The 15507-nt window shown below is 44.5% G+C and overlaps 3 protein-coding genes across 5 annotated transcripts in view; 2 read left to right on the plus strand and 1 right to left on the minus strand.

The window, feature by feature from the left end:
- Positions 1-92: 92 nt before the first annotated feature.
- Positions 93-3576, plus strand: LOC120432216 (XK-related protein 6). Its single transcript, XM_039597381.2, has one exon. It carries the CDS (start codon positions 543-545, stop codon positions 1809-1811), a length of 1269 nt encoding a protein of 422 aa, XP_039453315.1. The 5' UTR covers positions 93-542; the 3' UTR covers positions 1812-3576.
- LOC120432272 (protein halfway) lies at positions 3248-13577 on the plus strand. Of its 3 annotated transcripts, none has more exons than XM_039597453.2 (4): positions 3248-3692; positions 3744-3836; positions 4332-5429; positions 12883-13577. In XM_039597453.2, the coding sequence occupies exons 2-4, from the start codon at positions 3825-3827 to the stop codon at positions 13429-13431; spliced, it is 1659 nt and encodes a 552-aa protein (XP_039453387.1). In that variant the 5' UTR covers positions 3248-3692; positions 3744-3824; the 3' UTR covers positions 13432-13577. The 3 variants fall into 3 exon arrangements, with proteins under 3 accessions (XP_039453387.1, XP_039453386.1, XP_039453388.1); XM_039597452.2 differs by having other exon boundaries at positions 3763-3836; XM_039597454.2 differs by having other exon boundaries at positions 3766-3836.
- Positions 13567-15507, minus strand: part of LOC120432270 (probable ATP-dependent RNA helicase DDX52) — a 36261-nt gene continuing 34320 nt past the window's right edge. The window contains exons 2-3 of the mRNA XM_052706266.1: positions 15284-15409; positions 13567-15224 (exon numbers count right to left, since the gene is read on the minus strand). Coding sequence (XP_052562226.1) covers positions 13581-15224; positions 15284-15364 — 1725 coding nt within the window. The 5' untranslated portion in view covers positions 15365-15409 and the 3' untranslated portion in view covers positions 13567-13580. The remainder of the gene's footprint in view (positions 15225-15283; positions 15410-15507) is intronic.

Genomic DNA, 15507 nt, shown 5'->3' on the forward strand with positions numbered 1-15507 from the left:
CGAAGTGGACATTACAAAGGTAAAAGGGATGGGTTAGGAGGGGTGACATTCGTAAACCGTCGTAAGACTAACTAAAGCGAAAGCAGGGAGGGTTTTCATCATGGTATGATCGTTGAACAAACTAGTGACTGTCAAAAAGTGCACCCGTTACCCTACGGCCCCGCCATCTTTGTTTGGCTGGCACTCGATGAATGTTGCAACCCGCCTCGGCGCGTGTTGCGCGCGACAACAAACAAACGTCAAAGCGCAACAGATGCATCAGCGGAGGAAAACATAAATAATGCATCGCGAATTCTCTCACACGAAAAAGGCAATCCCAGTGACGAGGACGACGATGGTGGTGATGTGAGCGTACGCGTTTTCTTTCCGCTTAATTGCTTGTTTTTTCGCTAATCTGTGTCGCTTAACTCGCGGAAGGTGCCAAATACGAGCGATTGGCCGGAGCAAGCCAAATGATTAGCCGAAAAAGGAGGATGCCACTGGCCAACGCAAGTGCACTGAACTGTTGACCTCCGGGGAAGATTGAGCGAAGAGAGAGAAAAATGCACGGAAAAGGTCAAAATCAGCTCGGGGAAACGACCACGACGGATGGATCGACGGTGAGTGTCGTGGTCAAACCGGCGATCGATTTCCTGACGCGCACCGACGAGGGGAATTTCACCGTGACGAACACGGACATTGTCTGGACGGTGGTTTCGATTCTGAGCCGAATCATCAGCATCCTGTTGAACATCAACCTGGCGATCGATTACTACCGGAAGGGCAAGCATGACTACTTCATCTGGACCATGTGCGGCATTCTGGTGCCGGCAGTGATCACCAGCACGCTATCCGTGTACATGTACCTGGAGGACATGAAGGAGCAAAAGCGCGTCCGCAAGCGGTGCTGTGAAATTCTCACCTTCATCATCGTCGTCCCGTTCTTCTTCCGGTACTGTCAATCGCTGGCTTACGCCATCCAGAGCAAGATCGCCGAAGCCCGGAACGATCGGGATGCGCAGAAGAAGTACTACGAGTTTATGATCCAGGAGGACAGCGACGTCGCGTTGGTGCGAATTTTCGAATGTCTGCTGGAGGCGGCTCCGCAGAAGATCCTCCAGCTCACGATCATCTTGTCCGGGGAGGACGGGATGGTGTGGCCCCAGCTGCTCGCGATCCTCGGCTCGATCGTCGGCATCGCCTGGTGTATGGCCTCGTACTACCGCTGCAATCGGTTCTCCCAGCCGGACAAACGGCACGTAACGTGGCTCGGGACGATCTCGCAGATCCTGTGGCACTTTTCGGTGACCATCTCGCGCATCCTGGCGATCGCCATCGTCGCCAGTCTGTTTCCACGGTACACGCTCTTCGCCTGCCTGGCGCACTCCCTAACCATGACACTTTGGATATTCTTCTTCGACCGGTCGCCGTTCTGCAGCGAAACGATGCTGCACAGCTTCCTGTTTTCGCTCGTGCTCGGCGTGGTGTTCATCTTCACGTACATCCTGCCCCGCGTTGGTCGGACCTTCTACCGGTATCTCATCTACTACAGCCTGTGCGGCGTCGAGAACCTGGTCTGCGTGCTCATCTACTTCCTGTACGTGCGCAATCCGATCATAATCAACTCGCGCTTCTACCTGCCGCTGCTGTGCGTGGCCCCGATCGGTCCGTTCGTGTTTGGGATCGGGTGCTTGGTCGTGTACTATCAGCACTTTCACCCGAACATCTGGTCCAGGCGGAGGAAGCGGTCGGGAGCGGCCGCGGCAACGGATGGGGAGAGCAGTGCGAGCGGCTCCCAGACAGAGGCTTCCGTAGGGAACACCAAGGATTGAAGTTTACCAGCAGTAATTAACGTTTGAGACATTTATTAGAATTAATGGTTAGTGTAAGTAGGCCAGTTTAGGTTTGAGGAAGGAGATGTGAACCGTCCCGTTTTGTTTTGTTCGTGTTGTGGCGGAAGGAAAATTAGCTAGACTGACTCAGATGAAATTTACTACTTATTTTATTTTTTCCGAACTACATTGTTTACAGAGATGATCTTCACTATATTACATTTAGGTTGAACGTGAAATATACAAGCATGCATATCGTTTGAAGATAAGACTAAATTTCCTGTTGTAATCCGAACGTTTCCTTGCTTTCATTGCAGTTCATAAATAAAACAAATTATTCATATCGTAGACGCAACCGGGCAGAAGCACCAGCTCGCTTATCACCCCGTAGTTCGATTACTGTTCATCAATCTCATTCTTGGGAACACAGCGGCTACTTAAAAGAATGCAAGTTCTACAGAGTAAAATCATGCGGCCAATCCTCAGATGTGATCGACTGTTGCAGTGGATGTCGTTGAAACAACAAATCGAGTATAACACTCTTGTTTTAATTTTTCTTATTAAGGAAAGGATGATAACACAATTCTTGACGGAAGCCATGAGTATGACACAAGAGGAGCTGACGATCTCAGACTGCAGAACCGCTCTTTTTAAAGGATTTAAACTTTACAACCAGTTTCAAGAGGATGCAAAGACGACAATCAACATCAACGAGCCGTTGAAATAGAAGGGACCCACGATGGTACTGTGAGGAAGAGCACGACATGGGATCACTCTGGGCCGCATATGATAAATCTGATCAAAAGTAACGCGAATCTGGGCGCGGTTTAACCCTATGTGCTCATATGCGTGTGGAATAACAAACGGTTTCAATACCCTAAATGGATAAATAATTGCTGCATTCTGATCTGTTTGAGCGCCTTGTGATGAGGTAAGAGAGATATGGATACACGGAAGTAGAGTTAGGATTGCAGGACACTCTCAAAACACGAACGAAGAATTATTGCTTATTTTTCTTGTAATTTCGGTTTGTCTCAACAAAGAAATAAGCGTTTGAAATCTCACACTCTATTCTGCACACTGTTCCTTCGACTAAAACGTAGTCCTACGCCAAAGGTCAACAAAATCAGTCATTCTCTGTGCCACAACATCTTATCAAACGCGCGCTTCACGCTGCATTCTCACCCCAGCTTGAATCAACAAGTGTGTGTATAGAAGGCATGCATGTGTCTATGTGTGCGCATGTTGCTTCCACTATCAGCAGAACCTGCTCTGCTGGTTCCGTGCAGTATTAATCGGAACGTCGTCGTCGAAGGAACGCGAAGAAATCGTCGTGGTACTCGTGCGAGCTGATGATTTGTCGTTAGTTTTGATATCTCGTGGTAATTGTTGAAATTAGAAGAATAGTTTGGAAAGCTTCAAGCAAAGTGACTTAGATTTACTGAAAGCAAAGCTGTGTAGGTTCACTTGTTTCCATTCAAGCGAACGTGTGAATGTTGCCAAGACACTCGGCTTTGAATGAATTTGTGAGCAGTGGATTAACCACCCCACGAGTTCATCGTGTCAAAGTGACTTAAGTGTGTATTAATAGGCGCACGTTCATCGAAGTTATTTCTTGCAGTACGATTTTCAAAACAAACTTTTCTCTTTGCCATTCAAAACAAAACGAAACCCTAAATTGGTAGAAATTTGCGTGAATTTACGAGCCCCTCCGAACGCTATTTGTTTGTCAAATAAACAATATTTGCTTACGTTGCTGATAACGGGAAGAAATAAAAAGTTTGCTTCGCAAATGTGTGACGCCGCAATACTATTCTGAGCGCTAAGAATAAACGCGGAATTTGTCATCGCCCCTTCCTGTGTGTACGGTCCTGGTTCCGGGTAAGATCAATCTCGAATTTCACCGCGCAGGCTAACTTGATCGCATATCAGATGACTTCATTACTTGCAGCAGCAACCTGAGATGATGGTCGTCTAAGCTTGGTTCCGGACTTGGACTTGAAGATACCGCGTATGAATCTCAAGGTAAGGCTTGTTTACTTTGCCCTGGGGACACCGACGACTATCTCTTGTTTTAAGTTGGAGCGATTAGCGTTGTTTAGTCTTTGCAAATTACTTTGAGAATACCAACAACTGATAGAAGAGATTCACGATTTGGAATTATGTGCTAGAGGGTCGCTACACGCTAGTACACTATCAACTTCTTTGATCTGAATGAAGCTTTAAATTTTAAGAAGAGCACGAAAACAGCTCAACAGGTGTCTCTTGCAATATCCATAGCAGAGCCGGTGACCACGCTCTGACCCCCATTAAGGGGATAAAAATAACACGAAACTCAAATTAGCGCGCTAAATTGTTATGCAAACAAGGGATAGCCGGTCGCCGCGCCGTCACTGATGGAGAAATTGCTACGGTTTCGATACTCGCGCGCGCTCGCTCGCTTCTCACGACCACCCTGCAAATTGATGTAAATTTATTGCGATGACTTCTTTTGTTGTGCGTCTTTCTCTCCTCAAACAGATGGTCACCGCCGCGATGATCCGGATCGGTCTGCTTCTGGCGGTGGCGACAGGTGTCACCGCCAACGTGGCCGACCACCCCGTGGTGTCAAATTCACTGACCTCAACCGAAGGAACAGTTACGACACCAGCCACCCCCCAGGCACAGGTTCCTGAGGTCGTCCCAGAAAGCGAGGACAAGCTCGAGGAAGAAGTTGGTAGCAGTACCAGTACGACGTCGACGACCACAACAACAACCACGGAATCGACTACGATTACATCCACCACAACCCTTCCAACGACCACGACCACCCTGGTCCCACCCACCAACCAATTTGGCTGTTACAACGCCGATCCGGACCTGTGCCGAACGCACACCGGCGATTGCGAGTGCGCACCAGATCCGACCATCCCGGACGCCCTCTACTGCTGCAACGCGACCGACATCAACAAGGCCATCAGCTGCGCGGACGGCTCCTGGAAGTACATCCACATGCGCAACCTCACCGTGCGCGAGCTCGTCCTCAACGTCTCCAATCGCTACATCAAAACGCTACTCTCGCTCTCGATCACCGACGGATCGATCCACAAGATCAGCAGCAGCCTGGCCCGCTACTCCTCACCCCTCTGTCTCAACATCTCCAACAACAACATCAGCGAAATCCAAGAGCGAGCCTTCAAAGAACTTCGCAACCTCACCATGCTGGACATCTCCCACAACAACCTGTCCTCGATCCCCATCCAGTACTCCACCCTCACCCCCTTCCGCTGGCTGGACGTCCGCGAGAACAAACCGATGCTCTGCAAACACCTCCTCGAGGCCGTCAAGCACAACATCACCTTCGTCCAGGAACAAGAAACCTTCTGCCTGACGAGTCGCACCTTCAACTGGTTCGAGTCCGAAGTGGTGATCCGGCTGCAGCAGCTCCAAGCGGCCGACCAGCTGCAGCAAAACTGTCCGCGGCTGTGCCGGTGCGAGCTGGAGCGGCTGAACTTTGATCTGAACAACACGGAGAAGAAAACCATCACCGCCAAGGTCAACTGCTCGGGGCTCAACTTTACCGACTTTCCCGAGACGCTGCCGCCGGACACGGTCACGCTAGATGTGTCGAACAATAATGTGAGTAACGTTCGTGGGTGCCGATTTCATCAAGAATTTGATTTTAAATTCCAAAAATTAAAAAAAAATACATATTTCAAAATTTAAGAATGAAAAATTTACAAAATTAAAACATTAAACATTTTAAACATTATAAATTCCAGGGAAAGGGAAGTAATTTGTGATTGTAGACGGTTTTGTTTTGATTCGCAGTATGTTGAGTCAACTGCTGTGGATGTACCTGAAACATCGCACAACGGGGTTTCTCTTCTTTCCGTTTTTATCTACCATTAGAGAGCCTGGAGTTTGTTAGAGAACGGACATCTCAGGCCTGAGGTGCCGGTCGAGGCGCGTGAGCTGTCAAGCGGAGGTGCCTATCGAGCAAAATCCTTTGTCTTTTGCTCGATTGGTGCCTCCGTTTGACAGTTCTCGTGCTTCGATTTGTGCTTTTAACACTTTAACACGCCTTCTGTTTATTATCGTCCATTTGTATTCGATTTTATTTTCTTGATTCTCTTATTTCTCAACGCCTCAACTGTCTGTTTCCCCTTAATTTGGCAGCGATGTCAATTTTGTTTATCTTTAATTATCTATTTGAATAATTTTTCATCTGCCCTATAAATTGCCCTTATACAATCTAAGCTTGTTTGTTGCCTCTATTTACTAACTATTGTTAATTTCTTTATATACTTCATAAATTTCTATCTTTCTTTTACTATTGATTCTTCAAATAGTATATTTCTTTCACTGTCCATTGTTTTCAATCTTCACCCTTTTCTTTAAAACAAGTGAGGTTCGAGCCCTTACTCAATTTTTGGAATGATTAAAGAATTCACACAAATATTACTATTGTACTTCTGGTAAACTTTTATAACATGCTTAGCACCAAAAATTGTAACAAAACACCGCGACAAAAGAAATATCAACATATAAACACGACTCAACACTAGGAAAGATTTCAGCAGAAAACAATACACAGTAAAATAACAAATAGTTATTGAATTCAAACTAAAAATCAAACAGTTTTTGCTTTAATGAAAGTTGATAGGCACACTTTAAATGGTTAGGCGCTTATACTTACATCAAACCCTACTTAATGTATCACCCCCGGCCGAGTTAAAATGCGTAACCGGAAAAGAAGGTGTACATGCCTGGCACGAACACTCAAAGCGTGTTCTAGCGTGTTGCTCGTACTGACTCAGAGCAAGGGTGAGATGTAGGTGTAAGGGCAGTGCGTGTTCGTCGGGAACCTGGTGCATAAGATCGGTCAAGGCCCGTTCTTACACTGAAAATTGCGAATTGCGAATTTAATCGGTAGAAATATTTTTTTCTAAATTTAAACATTCTTGGCGAAAATAAAAAGATCAGCACATTCCAAATTCAAAGCTTCAGAAATTCAAAAATTCGAAAAAAAAATTTAAATAGTTTTTATTATAAAAAAAAATCAAAATACATATTATTTTTTTCGAAATTTCTAAAATCGTAATTTAAAAAATCTGAAATTTCGAAATTCTAAATTTTAGCAATCTGAAATTCAAAATACCAAAAATTTGGGTGTGTGTGTGTGTGTGTGCAACCAACCAAACGGGACCACGCGGTCGCTTCTTACAAATTGAGTTGTTTCCATGTATTTTTTAGATCTGCATTCTATACATGCAAATAACTCGCATAGGCATTTGGATGGTGTTAGCTCTGCCGAGCTTCGGTGACCCATTTCTACGCTGGCTAGCCGAGCGCGAGGTCCCTCAGCTTGAGTCGACAAGCCCCGCCCTGAAGAACGTTTGCATCAATCGGATTCAAACGTTATTTAGAACTTCCGAACCCTTGTCAAATGGACAAGGACCCAGCGCGTATATAGTAACAGTAACAGTATTCCTAATTCCAGTCATAGCCTACCAACCAAGTCGCGATGGCCTAGTGGTTAGCATTTTTGCTTACCAACCCAAAGGACGGGGGATCGAACCCCGACTCGAGCGACTTTGATTTTTCGTTCATGTTCAGAGTTTCAAGATTTATATTTCCTATAATTTCTCGTTGGGAGCAGATGGGAGTCGAACCCAGGACCATTCGCTTACAAAGCGAACACCGTAACCAGTCAGCCACGGCCGCTCCTTTCAAAATACCAAAAATTTGGGTAATCGAAAATCTGAAGATTTAAAAAAAATCAAAATTAAAAAATATCAAATTCAAAACAATATAGAAAAAGAATTCTCAAATCTAAAATAATTTTAATATTCTTAAGCTTATAAATTCTTAAATTCTAAAATCCTAAATTCTTAAATTCGTAAATTCTTAAATGTTTTTATTTTTAAATTCTTAGTTCTTAAATTCTTGAATTCCACAATTTTTGAAGTCCTATTTTATGTAAGAGATTTTGAAATTATGAGAAGACATTATTTTAAATATCGGAAATTAAATTTCTTTCGGAGTGAAATTTTAGCGAGGATTTTGGATAATTAACTGTATAAAAATTCCTAGATTTTGAATGTTTAGACTTTCGAAATTTAAAATTTTATCATGTTATAATTTTAGATTTTGATTTAATTTTGAGGTTATATTTTTAAAGTTAAATTTTTAGGTTTTTAAATATTGTATTTTCTATTTTTGAAGATTTTTTTTTTCATGACCCTTGCCTTGACCGTCTCTTGGGGATTTTTTTAATTTGGTTTATTGCTTTCATTGTTTTGGAGCCTTTAAACATAAAACGAGTTTTTTTATCAAATACTTTCTGGATTAGTTTTTCTTCATTGAAAAATATAATTTCTTAAATGTCGGTCGCGATATTTTTTTTATATTGCGTGGATTTCGCGCGGTTTTGGATTTTAGGTCGGCGCGGATTTTTCGACTCTCCCGTAACAACCCTGCAACTACTAGGGGTTTAAAATGGATTTTAAAATCAATTTTGTAAATTAGCTTGACACAAAGGGATCATAGTTGACCAATCGTAAGATATTGTCCTGTCAATTTATCTTTTTTATTGCGATTAAAATGGTTTTTACTAGGCGTTTATTATTTTTTTATTTGTATGATTAAAAAAAAAATTACTTTTTTTATCTTTAACTTAGGCCATTGTAAATTTTATTCAAAAATTTTGACAAGAATTCTTACAAGGGGCGAACCAATTAATTATTGCTTAAAATCTAAATATGTCATTTTAAAAACTTGTACTACATATTTAAACTACACTCACTACCGGTGGTTGGTTACTTTTATGTTTGACACTTTTTAGTTTGTACGTTGGTTTGTACAATGTCAAACTAAAAAGTGACGAACTGTCACTTTTTACACGGTGCTTACGCACACTATAAAAAAAACATAAGTTTGGTAGTGTGTGTAAACTCCGTGTAAAAGGGATGTCAAACTAAAAGTGACCCCGTCCGTTTAACAACAGTTAACCAATATTGGTATCAAACCATCGGGGTTTGAGTGTATAACCGGGGTTGCCAGGTAAATCTGGGAATGCCAGATTTTTCAAGTTCTGAGTGACAAATTTTGACAGATTTTGTCAGATTTTTCACTTCATGCCCTTTTTTAAACAACTTTTTGATTAAAATGACAAATTCAATTGAAAATAAAAAAAATAGAATAAGTTTTTCTTAGAGGGAATGTTAATGAAACATTTTTGAGGTCATAAAATCAATTCAACCACCTGAATTCTACAATTTTTTGAGTCAATTCATGTCCTCCCTCTCCTTTACCATTGAGAATGGTTAGATTTTCGTCTGCTAGATTTTTGGACGATACTTTGCCAGATTTTTCTAATTTTGACCTGGTAGCCCTGTGTATAACGTTATTTAATAGGTCACTTTTTGACTTTTGCTAATTTTGAATTTTGGGACAATAGATCGGAATAAGACCAGAATTTAACGATATTTTGTAGATTTTCGTTAGTAGCATCTAACTATAATATATCACATTTTTGCATTTAAATTTTGAAAGTTGGGCTTGCAATTTTGCAATTAAGTTTTAATTTTATAGTTTTTTGGCTCCCTGCCTTGACCTTTACCAGAGCCGAGGACCAAAAACTTTTATTAATATTTGTATCAGCCTTAAGGAGCTATTACACTATGGCAAATAAACTCGCACTTTTTTTTGCGTTTGACAGTGTGCCAAACTCGTTGGCGTGCAAACAATGCAGACAAACTGTCAAAATGTGCGAGTTTGTTTGTCGTAGTCTAATAGCTCCTTTATTATATATTTTTTGGAGATCTATTATTTTAGTTTTTTTGAGTGTTTAAATTTTTTTGTTTCGTGAGATTTTTTAGTTTTTGAAATTGCTAGATTTTTTTTTGTTTCTTGTCAAGCATAGGGGAGAGTGGGGAGACTTGATCCCCGGGGAGACTTGATCCCAAGCCTGTATCTCGTCAGCATGTGGGTAAAACAATTAGCTTTGTTCTAGAAAGTTGTGCGAAATTGACTAAAACTCATTGTAGAAAACAAAGAAAAAAAATAAAAAAATGTTTAGATTGAGTTACACACATTTTTCGAAGAAGTGCTGCAAAAAACTTCCAAGAGATCTTTTTTCTTTGTTTTGATAAGTATAGAAAACACTCAAAAATTATTCAAAAAAATATTTTTTATACATGAATTGTTTGATAAACATATCAACTCCAAAACCCTTACGCATTTGACGTTAAATTTATCGTCATACTATTTTTACAATCAATTGTTTAAAAAAGTGCGTTTAGGGAGACTTGATCCCTGCATTTTTACAGTCACTGGAATCAGCCTCAAGATTAAATAATTTGGCTGGGTTTTCGTACATAGTTTCCTTCAGTATAGTTGTACATAACTAACTGTAGTTTGAACCATTTTTCAAAAGTTTTGTAAACAAAAATGACCAGCTTTTGTAAACATGCTCAATTTTGGTCTAAAAAAGAAAATTTTAAGTTTTTAAATATTTTACATGCTAAACTTGTTATATTTTGAACACAAACGTACAGGTTTAATGTGAAATTGCTGTATCTTATAGAAAATAAAAAGTTTGGATTAATAAGAAACATTTTGCTTAAGATTTCTTCAAAATGTTGAAAGGGGGATCAAATTACCCCCAACATTTTTAAAATGCCGGTTTAAAATATTTTTTTAAAACGCTTGGCATTTTTCTAAGAATTTATCTGATGAAATACTCTCATCAGCCAAACATAGTTGAATGTTTAAGCTTTCAATTCATGCAAAAAGATCATAGTTTTGTGAGAAATTGACAGAGTTATGTGCGATACAAAAAAAGGGGATCAAGTCTCCCCACTCTCCCCTACTGTTTTATAAATTTATTTTTTCAAGCTTAAAGCCTAGAATTATTTTATCTGATAAAAAAATGCAACTATTTTTTAAATAGCACTCGTAGGAGCCAATCTTAGATCAACACAATCTTCTTTAAATTCAAATTAGACCAATGCAAATATTTTTCAAAGTTTTTGTCCCTCGGCTCTGGCCGGGGTAATAAAACAATATACAAATCGAAACAACAAGCCAAAAGTAAGATTTGATGAGAACATAAATTTTAGCGAAAAAAATCCAGCCTTATTTGTTAAGAGCATGAGCATGAGCATGAGAGACCACCCATGGTTGTCCTTCTCCGTTGCTGAACAGGACCATAATATCCCATCAGCACAACCGGTCACACGCTTCAACGATCAAATGATATTTCCCTTATCAACAGCATGCATGAATGCGCTGAAAAGATAAAACATCACGATCATCAAAACTAGAGCCGGTGCGAATAGGAAACAGTCGTTGGCCACCAACGGCGCCCGCCATGTCAGTTTGTAGATCTCGAGGGAATGGGACGGGAATGTTAGTTAGCACAGGCTGCTACCAAGGGTGGGTTCTATACGATATCCACACCCCCGCGTGTGCCGGAAAACTACTTCTACTTGGGATTTTGTTAGTGGGTAAGGGTAATGGTCAGGATTCATCATAGAAGATGATGATGTGACCCAAAAATCAATAAGTTTTGTTTAATGGTGTGATGTATTATGCATTCTCAAGGCAATCAGTCGGAGTATGCGGATGAGACTATTCCCGGTTATTTGGTGTTAAGTTTAGCATAAATGATTCAATCTTAGACAGCCGGCTGTGGAAAGATAAAACCAACTAAAATGCGAAAACGCGAAACCGCTCGGATCGAAATACACGCACAATCGGGGGGACAACAAAGACGGAAACGGCAACGAAAATCCTGCGTGATGACCGCGACGCACACTGTTAAAATTCTCCAACGCAACTGTCAAACATCCCGAAACCGCTCGGATCGAAATACACGCACAATCGGGGGGACAACAAAGACGGAAACGGCAACGAAAATCCTGCGTGATGACCGCGACGCACACCGTTCAAATTCTCCAACGCAACTGTCAAACATCCCGAAACCGCTCGGATCGAAATACACGCACAATCGGGGGGACAACAAAGACGGAAACGGCAACGAAAATCCTGCGTGATGACCGCGACGCACACTGTTAAAATTCTCCAACGCAACTGTCAAACATCCCGAAACCGCTCGGATCGAAATACACGCACAATCGGGGGGACAACAAAGACGGAAACGGCAACGAAAATCCTGCGTGATGACCGCGACGCACACTGTTAAAATTCTCCAACGCAACTGTCAAACATCCCGAAACCGCTCGGATCGAAATACACGCACAATCGGGGGGACAACAAAGACGGAAACGGCAACGAAAATCCTGCGTGATGACCGCGACGCACACTGTTAAAATTCTCCAACGCAACTGTCAAACATCCCGAAACCGCTCGGATCGAAATACACGCACAATCGGGGGGACAACAAAGACGGAAACGGCAACGAAAATCCTGCGTGAGGACCGCGACGCACGCCGTTCAAATTCTCCAACGCAACTGTCAAACATCCCGAAACCGCCCGGATCGAAATACACGCACAATCGGGGGGACAACAAAGACGGAAACGGCAACGAAAATCCTGCGTGATGACCGCGACGCACACTGTTAAAATTCTCCAACGCAACTGTCAAACATCCCGAAACCGCTCGGATCGAAATACACGCACAATCGGGGGGACAACAAAGACGGAAACGGCAACGAAAATCCTGCGTGACGACCGCGACGCACACCGTTCAAATTCTCCAACGCAACTGTCAAACATCCCGAAACCGCTCGGATCGAAATACACGCACAATCGGGGGGACAACAAAGACGGAAACGGCAACGAAAATCCTGCGTGACGACCGCGACGCACACCGTTCAAATTCTCCAACGCAACTCCGAAAAAAAAATCCAGCCTTATTTGTTAATCATAAAAAATAACAATCACAAATATTTTTTGAAATTTTTAGAAAAAGGATTTGTTTAATATTCTTCTGTTTTCTTCAGTTTCTACCCGGAACATATTCTAAAATAAACCATTTTTCTTTCTCGGCATTCAGAATCAGTAGGAATTTCAACGACCTTGTTTGGAAACCGCTCACTAATACCAAACTTCCCCCCCTCACAGATCACCAGCCTGAAGGCGCTGAACGGCAAGTCGTACCAATCGCTGGTTCGCCTGTACGCCGACGACAACCAAATCACCTCCCTGGGCGAACTCGAGGGCACCGGCTTCCTGTCGCACTTTACCTTCTTCGCCATCCGCCGCAACAAGCTGCGGACCATCCAGACGTACCTGCTGAAGCTGGACCTGGGCACGTTCCTGTTCCTCGAGGGCAACTCGATGACGTGCGACTGCAACGCGGCGAAGAATTTTAAGAATTGGCTGCTGAGTAAGAAGGCCCAGGTGCCGGACCAGGATCTGATCCTGTGCGAGGGCACCGCATCGTCGTCCTCGCACCAGGTCAAGATGGTGCAGATTCTGGAGAGCAAGCTGTGCCAATCGCAGCACGACTGGACGGACTATATTTACTACGTGATTGCGATCGAGATCATCCTGCTGGTGGCGCTGGTCTGCAAGGTTTCGTACGACTACTGGGTGTTCAAGACGGCCGGGTATTTGCCGTGGCCGGCGAACAAGATGCCGAAGCTGCCCTGTGATTGCTTGTGCGAATGAGACTCTCTAACGTGTCGTGCCAATTGTGTTGTGAAATTTTGTGCAATTAGAAATTATAGAAAATGTGCCTTAATTGTCTGTGATTGAGTGGTGTGAGTTTCGAAGAATCTACAGAAGGGAGTAAATGACGACTTCTTCAAGCTGAACGACTATTGTTTATTTTTGCTCTTTCCCTCCTGTTTAGCCTTGGACTGCGCAATCAGTTTTTTCTTCCGCGCCCGTTCCTGCATCTCAAACGCCGGCAGTGTCCGGATGGCGGCCCGTTTCGGCGCTTTCTGGAGCAGCTTCTTGCGGTCCTTTTTGGAGCTCTGCTTGAGCTTGAGCATGTACTCGGGGACGGTTCCACCGGACTTGCGGATCAGCTGGGCGATTCCGCGCAGGTTCGTGGTGTCGTCCTTGGTGAAGTAGGTGACGGCGCGGCCACGACGACCGGCGCGACCCGTGCGCCCAATCCGGTGCACGTAACTGATGGTGGACGGGGGGAAGTCGTAGTTCACCACCAGGTTGACGCCCTTGAAGTCGATTCCGCGGCTCATCAGCTCCGTACAGATGAGGATCCAGATTTTGCCCTCGCGGAACGACCGCACCACGTTGTCCCGTTCGCGCTGGCTCCGATCGGCGTGGATCACGTCCACGTTGAGACCGTCGTAGAGCAGCTCGGTGAACAGCTGCTGGGCACGGTCCTTGCTCTGGACGAAGACCAACACCGGCGGAGTCAGACCCTTGTGGACGGCCTCACGGAATGCCAACAGCTTGCCACTCTCGTTGCCCACAAACAGCAACTCCTGGTCGACAAGGTCGGTGGCCGTGTTGACGGCGCCAACGGAGAACCGCACCCGGGTCGGCATGTGATCCCGGGCCCACGCGGACACTTCCTTCGTGACGGTTGCGCTGAAGAACGCCACCACCTTGCACGGGTTCGTACAAGCGGCCATAATTGTGTCCAGCTGCTCGCGAAAGCTGTTCCGAGACTCCTCAAACAGCTTGTCCGCCTCGTCCACGACCACGAACTGGATGTTGCTCAAATCGATCAGTGGGGGGTCGTGCCCGGCCAGGAAGCAAACCCGATTCGGCGTCGTGACCAGAATATCGTAGTGCTTTCGACTCTCCAGCCCGTAATCGGTACTGTTCTCATCAACCTTCGTTATCACGTGCGTCCTCAGATTGATCTCCTCGCACAGTCGCAGCGCTTCGCGCTGGGTCTGCTTGGCCAGTTCCCTCGTGGGACACACGATCAACGCCCGAAAGCCGCACTTCATCGGCTTCTTAAGATGGTGTATGATCGGAATCAGGAACGCCGCCGTCTTGCCCGACCCGGTCGGTGCACACGCGTGCAGCGGATGTCCCTCCAGCAGCACCGGAATGGCCTGCATCTGAACCGGCGTCGGCGCCCGGTACCCGCACTCGCTAACATTCTTAATCAGCTGGTTCGAAACGTTGTACGGCTCGCCCGCCAACTGCTGGAAGCCCTCAACGGGATCCGGCACCGCGATCGCCCCCTTCTTCACCTTGATCTGCTGCACGTTCCGCAGCTGCTTCACCCGAAACGCCTCGTACCGTTTGCGCTTCTCCGGCGACATCAGCCGAAGGCGCTTCTGCTGGTTCTGGTCGCCATCGCCGTCGTCCTCCTCCTCCGATTTGATTTCGTCCTTAATTTCCTCCTCGCTCAACAGCAGCGGACTGTGCGGGAAGATCGGGGCGGCTTCGTTCTCCGAGTCGTCGTCCTCGTGCTTGATTTCCAGCTTGACCTCCGCCGCGGGTTTGGCCGGCGGTTCCCGCTTGTCGGCATTGTGCTGAAAGAATCGTTTGGAAATTATTTCCGTTTTTAGGCGATAAAACCGGAAAAAGTTACCTTTCGCTTCAAAAACGCGTTATTCTTGGCGGAGAACTTGACCCCGCAGGTGAGCTTGCGGAACAGGTCGCTCGTGTCCATCGAAAGCCTGGAATCTGTGGAATCGACGGAAATCAATCTCTGATACCGCGCGCGCACGTGTGTTTATTTACAACTGGCGCTTCGCGCGAGAACTGTCACAATCGAAACGCATGGGCGTAGTGAAAAGAGTCGAAATGGGAACG

The sequence above is a fragment of the Culex pipiens genome, chromosome 1 (assembly GCF_016801865.2).
Source record: "Culex pipiens pallens isolate TS chromosome 1, TS_CPP_V2, whole genome shotgun sequence".
Taxonomy (NCBI): domain Eukaryota; kingdom Metazoa; phylum Arthropoda; class Insecta; order Diptera; family Culicidae; genus Culex; species Culex pipiens.